This window comes from Thalassophryne amazonica, chromosome 16 (genome assembly GCF_902500255.1).
Source record: "Thalassophryne amazonica chromosome 16, fThaAma1.1, whole genome shotgun sequence".
NCBI lineage: Eukaryota > Metazoa > Chordata > Actinopteri > Batrachoidiformes > Batrachoididae > Thalassophryne > Thalassophryne amazonica.
Genome location: NC_047118.1, coordinates 16,811,999 through 16,820,543, shown reverse-complemented (window position 1 = coordinate 16,820,543; position 8,545 = coordinate 16,811,999). Strand labels below are relative to the sequence as shown.

Here is an 8,545-nt window from a genome sequence, read left to right as displayed (position 1 = left end):
AATACTCAGACTAGCTCATGTGGCATGAACAGTCATGTCATATTTAAAGTCACCTAAATCCCTTTTCTTCCCCATTCTGATGCTCAGTCTGAAATTTAGCAAGTTGTCTTCACCACATCTAGATGGTTAAATTGCATTGAGTTGCTGCCAAGTGATTGATTAGCTATTTGTGTTCATCACACCATGCTCCCAGACACACTAACGTAGCTGTCTCTGTCTCGGATCTTGACTCACATTACTTGTAATTTTGAGGTACCACGTCAAGAAGAGAGTTCTCTTACCAGTTTTTCCCCTTAATCAGTCTGACAATTAAACACATACTCAGTTAATTAACAACTTTCTTTTTATATTCATCAAAAGTGTGATAATTACAATTTATTTATAAAAATAAAACAAACTGATGAACATACTGTATGTATGTGTCGTCCATTTAATCTTTAGTTATATACATCCTCTCTTTAAAAAAAAAACTTGAAAAGTACAACGCAAGTGGACAACTGGTCACTTTGTGTTTGTTAATACGATGTTTGATAAAACAGCAGGCAGATTGTTACGGTGATGGTGGAGTTGAGGTTTTTGGACATAGATTTGGATGTCGATTCTGGAACATGTTTTATCTCATGTTATTTTTATCTTAAAATTGAGCTTTTTTTAAATTTGAAATTTAAATCTGTTTCTTAAAGGACCACTTCTTTCTTTCATCTTGTATCCCATATGTACCCCACTTTTTTGGCATTTTTATATGTTTCTTAAAATATAATAAACTACTTATGAGGAAACATCAGACATACATATATCATGACAGACAAACAAGAAGTCTAGATGAGATTCTAGGGTCACGTTAATGTGATATCTGTCAATGGATTTCCAGTGGGATCATTTTAGGCTCATAATCATTTTGGGAACTGTGGTTCAGATTTGTTATGCACTCAAAAAAATTGAAACATTGATTTTAATTAAATATAATTTCTCAAGAGAGCCCACAAAATTCATATAACTTAATGAACTGGAATTTGGAAAAAAAAAAAAAAAATGTTTGCCTTGAAGGGTAATGTTTCAACCCGAGCTCTGTTTTCTGATGTTTTTTGGTTCAAAAACGATTTTATTGGTGCAGTACTTATTTAGAACAGCAGCACTGTCACAGGCTAAATTGCTACACAATGTAATTGTGCTTGGCAATCAAACACTCAAAGTAAACAGCTTGTTGTCACCACTGAATAAGTGAAAATGTCATTAGAACTGGTAGCATGTAGAGGATCCCTACCAATGTAAATGTGCAGGTTTTCCTCACTAAATGTAAAGAATTTGTTCATAAAATGACCAATTAAGCAATTAGCTGCTTACCTTAGCCTCCCAGCCATTCAGTGGCGCTGCTGTCCGCTGAACCACTGCAAATCAGTTGTGGACAAGGAGCTCATTCTTCTGCTTACAACAGAAATGAGTCGCTCATTGACAGTCGACTTGTATGGACAGTAGACTGGCAATGTGAACTGAGAAGAATGCTAAGGTAAACATGCTTGTATAATCTGTCTTTTAAAAATTTTCTTTATATTTACATAACATAATCATCTAATAGCCCCACAATGGGGAAATTTACAAAAAACTGCATATGTGCACCTCTGTAAGGATCCACCTGTAATGATATTTTTGCTTATTCAGTGGTGACAGCAAACAGTTTCTTTAGACCATTTTTAATTTAGCCAATACACTTATGTTGTGTAGCTCTTTTACCCCATGATGGTGTTGATTAAAACTGTTTTTGTCTTGAGTGAAAACGTTATATTAAAACATCTAAAAAAAATAGAGCCAGAGTTGAAAAAGTCCAGAGTTCCTCTTACACAAAGACATGTATTTTATGTCAAACAAAAAACAAAAACAATATAAAGTGCACATTCAGTTGCATTCACTTCTTTTTGAGTGTACTTAAAGTCATTTGTACAGAGAGTATGCTATTCATTAAAATTTAAATCTTTTTCAGCCCTCACTCAAAGAACTTAAATGCTTTTTCTACTTAAACTAGTTATGTCAGTTGATTCTACAAAATCTGGATATGGTGCAGTCAGGGACTGGAGGGTGTCCCGTTTGGTGACCTCAAGGTTGCATCTCTGCTTTTTGCGGATGATGTGATTCTGTTGGCTTCAGTGGGTAGTGACCTTCGATGTGCAGTGTGCAGGTTTGAGGCCAAGTGTGAAGTGATTGGGATGAGAATCAGTGCCTCCAAATCTGAGACCATGGTCCTCTTTTGTTAAAGGTTGGGTTGTATCCTCTGGGTCAATGGAGACTTATTGCCCCAAGTGGAGGAGATTAAGTATCTCAGAGTTTTGTTTACAAGTGAGGTAATTTGAAGTGTGAGATTGATAGACAGATTGGGGTGGCGTCTTATGTTTTACAGATGCTGTTCTGGACTGTTGTGGTGAAGGAGCTGAACCAGAAGGTGAGGCTCTCAATTTACCAGTTGATTTACGCTCCTATTCTCATGAACTTTGGGTAATAACTGAAAGAATAAGGTCGCAGATACAAGCGGCAGATATGAAATCCCTCTGTTCAGTATCTGGTCTTACACTTCTGGACAGGTTAAGAAGCTCAACTATCCTGGAGGGACTTGGAGTAGAGCTGCTGATTCTTAACATCGATAAGCCACTTGAGGTGGTTCGGGCATCTGGTGAGGATGCCCCCTGGTTGTTTCCCTAGGGAGGTCTTCCAGGCACATCCAACTAGGAGGAGGATTACATTTCCCAGCTGGTTTGGGAACGCCTCGGGATCCCCCAGGAAGAGTTACAGGACTTGGCTTAGGATAGGGAAGTGCGGAATGAGCTGCTACTGTGACCTGAACCCGGATAAACAGTCAGAAAATGAATGAAATGGATGTTTAAATGTGAAATGCAAGTTGTAACAAATTTAATTTTATGTTTCCGATTGAAACAACTAGGTTTTGTGGGATCAGATGACATAATTAGATGAAGTGAATATAGCATTTCTTTTCTTTGTGTTTGTGTAAACATGGGCTGAGTTCTGTAAAATTTTTCACAAAGCTATTCTCTTATCATTTTGCCTTGTGTGGAAGATGTCGTTGCAGTTGTATTGTGCACGTGCCCTTTTGCAGAAAAGACTTTTGGGAAAAGCAACCAAAGATCAACACCATAAATGTTTTCCTATCAGCTTAAGAGATATACTGTATTCCTTCATATTCTAGCTTTTTTTTTGTGGTGGTGGTGGGAGGTGTTCAGAAAGTGAGCAGGTTAATTGAGATACTGGTACAACGAGGTGAAGTAAGAGCTGAAGAAAGCTGAGGTAATATTTTGAGTTTATATCATTTTGATGTGAAGAAGATAAGTAGATTACTTTTTGTAAGTGTATGTTGCAGTTGGATTTGTTGCATTTTTTTTCTCTCTATCTCTTCACACCTCTGACACATCACTCCTGACAGGGATGTGTAAATCGAGGCCGTGGTGGCAGAAGCGGTTGACTACTGACCAGCTGGCCTTCTGCTTAATGAAGAGCCGCAGCTTGTCCCTGAATGTTTCTCCTAGAAAGCTGTAGATAATGGGGTTGAGGCAGCTGTTGGAGAAAGCCGCCAGGTTAACAATGTGACCCGTGAGCGGATAGTCATGCCATAGCGTGGTAGCAGTCCGCCGCGATGGGTCGGCTGTGCCCTGCAGCAGCTGAATGCTGATGAAGACGTTCTCCGGCAACCAGCAAATGAAGAACACCAGAACTGCCACCACGATCATGCGCAGGGCCTTCTGCCGCCGTGGCCACAGCCCACGGTGCTTCTGCGCCCTCATGAGGATGCGCACAATCAGGGAGTAGCACAGGCCAATGACGGAGAAGGGTAGCAAAAAACCGATGGTGACCTCCAGCCACTGGATCTCAAATACGTTGGCAAAGCAGAAGTGAACCTCGCCCCTGTGCTGCATCTGCACAATGGTGAAGGGCAGGAGTGTAGCCAGGATGGACGCCATCCAGATTAGGCCACAGCTCAGCTTTGCGTACTGCATCGTCCTCAGTGGGCTGCTGCTCATGGAGCCGGCCAAGGCCACGTAGCGGTCGAAGCTCATCCACATGAGGAAGAAGATGCTGCTGTACATGTTGACCTGCAGGAAGAGAGACATGAACGTGCAGAGGACGGCGTAGTCGTAATACTTCTCGTTCAAATTGAAGACTTCAATGAGAGAATCTGCTACAAGGATGAGATCTGCCACAGCCAGGTTTATGAAGTAAAGGTCGGGGATGGTCATCTTGTCCCTGTGGTTCAGATTCACCACCAGAATTAGGATGTTACCAATAAATCCAATGGGGAAGAGGAGGATGGTGTACAGGCAGGACAGGAAGAGGCCGATGAAGTAAGACTGATAGTTGTCTGAGTTTTCACTCAAATCTGTGGTGTTGTATTCGTAGGAGGCGTTCAGTTGCATGCTGTTGGCATAAATCCAGACCAGGGAGGTCGTCTGCACTTCCATGCTGACTGCAGTTGGACTGTCTTGGGTGCGCATGTAAGCATCTACAGCTGCTACATCGTTGTCATGTTTCAGTTTATGTTTCTCAAAAGGATGAATCATCTATGCACTCGAATGAAACACTTTTGGCTCACTTGGCCCCATGATGACATCAAGACTCCTCTACTGCCAGATACCAGAAGGACACGAAAACCAGAATCGCCTTCATGTCGGGTATTGTTTTTTTTTGTATATCACCTTTTCCTTTTCTTGGAAGTCTCACATAAACAAGGCTGCACCAGCTGCACGCGTGAGATTACCGGGTGGACATCTTTCTCCTCCTTTTGACTCATATGATTTGAAGGCGGCTTATTTCCTCCAAATCCACATGCATCTTTATTCAGCGCGCCTGGACCACAGAGGCTGCTGCTGTGACACCTGAGCTGCAGGAGGAGCAGAGGAAACAAACATGACAAAAAATTTGGAGCACAACAATAACAAAAAAGTGGATTTTATACACAAAGCAGGAAATCTAGTGTGCGTTTTGGTTTTAATTTGATCTAAAATGATGGCACACACAGCAGCCACGAAAGCACATTAATATTCAAGTTGCAGCCTTAAACAGATGCATTGAAATCGTCCTTTAACATCTTTAGCCAGTCTGAGGTCACTCTTTCCGGATTGTCTAGACTTGATGGCTATTAATTAGTGGGGTGAAAAAAAAATTTTGCCATTAAAATTTAAGCAAGCGTCTGGTGCGCCGGATGGCTCCAGTCAGCACGCGTCACATTCAGAGAACACACAGTTCTGGGTAATAATTTTAAGCACCCCTATTGTAAAATAAATAAAATACAAAAATAAAATATATAATTATATAATATAATGATATAAATATATATAATAATAATAATAAAGTTTTTCTTAATTGTCAGTAAAAGAGCATATTTGAAATAAAAAATATTACATAAAATTTTGAATGTTTTATTGAAACTGATCTGATCATTTTATAGATTTACAGAAAACTGCCTGATTCCGCAATGGTAACCAACACAAATATTAATCAGGAAAGAAGAATTAATCAACATGGATATCAAAGTATGGGCATGAGATCTGGCTTATACGTTAATGCTTAGCGTGCTTTATTGTAAATCATTTCATATTTCAAAGCTTTACTTTTGCAGCATATTTGCCTTATAAACATTTTAAATTATGCCTCAAATTTTGTGAAATTCTGTCAATTCTTCACAACCAAAATTTTGGGGTAATTTTCATGTCTATTTTCTCCCCTCATTTTAACTGGATTCCTTCTTCACAGCAGTAATGCATGTAGTGTAAATATAAGAAAAGCTCACATGTAACATTGTGGCCACATTTAGGAAATTACCAACTGTACCTACAGATAAGATGACACCGTGACGTACATAAAAACATCAAATAAACCTGCCCACTGCACAACTGTAATCTCATTTACTTTTATAAGGAAGTGAGTCACATGCAGTTTATTTCTATCTTTAGTTTCTAACATCATTAAAAATAAATCAATAAATAAAATAAAACTCATACTCACACTCCAAAAACATACTCCAAAGTACAAATATTTCAATATGTTGCACACATTTGTTCAAAAATCTTCTAAACTTGAGTTCATGTGACAACAGAACCTCCAGATGTGTAAATCCAGAGCAGATTAAGTAACTGAATTCACAAGATATGACAGAATGTTCCGTCTACATCTTTAAAGGTCAACTTGAGATTGAAATCATTTTGTAAATAAAGCACATCGTTTGGAATAAGCAGCAGACTTACTTGTTAAAATGTGGCATTTGTTGCTTCTCCATGCTTGTTGAGTGCAGAAGTCAGAGGCAGGGATTTGGGAATCCCACGTCCGGGCTCCTCTTCTGCTCCACCTGCTGTCTGGTCCAACCCAGTCTGGAGAGGAGAGGAGGGAGGGAGCGACAGATAGGAGAGGGGAAAGCTGTCGTCTTTAGCCTTACATCACATTCCCTTATTATTTTTTATTTATTTGTTTATTTTTTTACCCAGTTTGTGATTCCGAGTGCGTGATGATTCTCCAAAATGATCCAAGATCTGAAGTAGCTGAGCGTTGATCTTAACACAAAGGGAAGTTTGCACAAGTAAATGACAATGAGTGTTTTTTTTTTTGTTGGCAGTATTTGTTCATCTGGGTTGTGTAACGCTAAATGTTAAGAACCGTGCAAATACTGTATGTTCTTCACGATCTTTCTTATTCTTTCCATCGATATGTTTTGAAAAGAGTTCACCTTTTGTTTCTATTGATTATTGGTTCCCACAGAAGTAACACTGATCTTGTCTCATTTCTTGCAATTACATTTGGATAAGGCTTAAAAACAATCGGCGACTGTGAGCCTTCACTGTCAATAATGGGGACACTGTGCAGACTCAGGCCACAGGGTATTAACATCATTTCAACTAATCTAAGTACCAAACTGTGACTATGGAGACCAATTTGTGGCATGGTGTTTGACACTCTAGTGTCCCTTTGGCTGCCAAGATGTGTTTACTGTAGATGCAGTATTTAGAGGTGCACATACAGTTAAAAAAAATGTTAAGAAAACTCATAATTTTAAAAATGGAGTTTGCATGTTCTCCCTGTGTTTGCATGGGTTCCTCACTGTATTTTCTGGCTTCGTCCTGTAAGAGTGTTCCATGATGCATAACACAAAATGGCTGACGCACATCCAAAATGTCCTTGTAACTCTGAGCTACCTAACTGCTTTTCAAAATGGCTGACACACAAAACATCCTTATATTTGGTAAAAACTATCACATCCTTTTACAGCTGTCTAATGATGATGGAATGATGGAACACTCTGTTTTGTTATGTGACACTACATATATAAACACACTATAAGATTTTTACATAACAACCATGAACACACCACAAACAGACAGTGTCTGTTTTCAGCACAATTTGCAGCCATCTCACTAGATACTGATTCAAGCCAGGTTAAGGACTGCTCATATGGTGTGGCTTAGGCTGTAGTTCGCTCTCCTTTTACAGCACAAGATTTCCTGGATTACTTTGGGAAGAAAATAGAAGACATCAGGTTAAACATATCCCGGCATGCCTTAACCCAGCCACTACACCCTGCTATTGATGTGGGCGCCACTACTGAGGTATTACCTAGATTTACAGAATTTGATAGTATCTCACTACGCATGCTGACAAAACTCATAATGTCAACAAAAAGCACAACCTGTTTATTTGATCCTATACCAACAAAACTGTTTAAGGACCTGTGGCCCACTCTTGGGCCGACTGTGCTGGAAATGATTAAGCTTTCATTAACTTCTGGATCTGTTCCTAAATGTTTCAAATCTGCTGTGATTAAACCATTACTTAAGAAACCTAATCTTGACCCTAATGTATTGACAAACTATCGGTCAATCAAATCTATCATTTTTCTCTAAAATTCTGGAAAAAGTGGTTTCACGGCAGCTCGTAGACTATTTTACTGAGAATAATCTCTTTGAACCACTGCAGTCTGCTTTTAGAAAATATCATTCCACAGAGACGGCTCTCACTAAAGTGCTGAATGATGTTCTGCTTACAATGGATTCGGACACCACTACAGTGCTGTTGCTGTTAGATCTCAGTGCTGCATTTGATACAGTGGCTCATCATATTCGACTTGATAGGCTGGAAAATCATTTTGGGATTACTGGGAATGCCCTTGCATGGCTGACATCATACTTGACCAGTCCTCACTGTGTTTTGTACAGTAACACTACCTCTAACCTTAGTGACATGAAATTTGGGGTTCCACAGGGGTCTGTCTTAGGCCCCCTGCTTTTCTCCCTTTATATAGCACCCCTTGGGCACATATTGCAGCGTTTTGGGATTACCTTTCACTGCTATGCAGATGATACTCAGTTATACATGCCGATAACTGCTGGTAATCTCGTTCACATAAAATCCTTAGAAGATTGCCTTGCAGCAGTGAGAAGTTGGATGTCTAGAAACTTCCTACTTTTAAACTCTGATAAGACTGAAATGATGGTTCTTGGTCCAGTGAGACATCGGCATCAATTTGACCAGTTAACGCTCAGCCTCGGCTCGTGTGTCA

The 8,545-nt window shown here is 39.6% G+C and overlaps 1 protein-coding gene and 1 long non-coding RNA gene across 2 annotated transcripts; both read right to left on the bottom strand.

The window, feature by feature from the left end:
- Positions 1–3,347: 3,347 nt before the first annotated feature.
- gper1 (G protein-coupled estrogen receptor 1) lies at positions 3,348–4,657 on the bottom strand. Its single transcript, XM_034191176.1, has one exon. The coding sequence runs from the start codon at positions 4,557–4,559 to the stop codon at positions 3,399–3,401; it is 1,161 nt and encodes a 386-aa protein (XP_034047067.1). The 5' UTR covers positions 4,560–4,657; the 3' UTR covers positions 3,348–3,398.
- Positions 4,658–4,701: 44 nt separating this feature from the next.
- Positions 4,702–6,483, bottom strand: LOC117528544. Its single transcript, XR_004565808.1, has 2 exons — positions 6,243–6,483; positions 4,702–4,879 (listed from the first exon to the last, which is right to left on the bottom strand). It is a non-coding gene; the product is annotated as an uncharacterized LOC117528544 (long non-coding RNA).
- Positions 6,484–8,545: the final 2,062 nt, after the last annotated feature.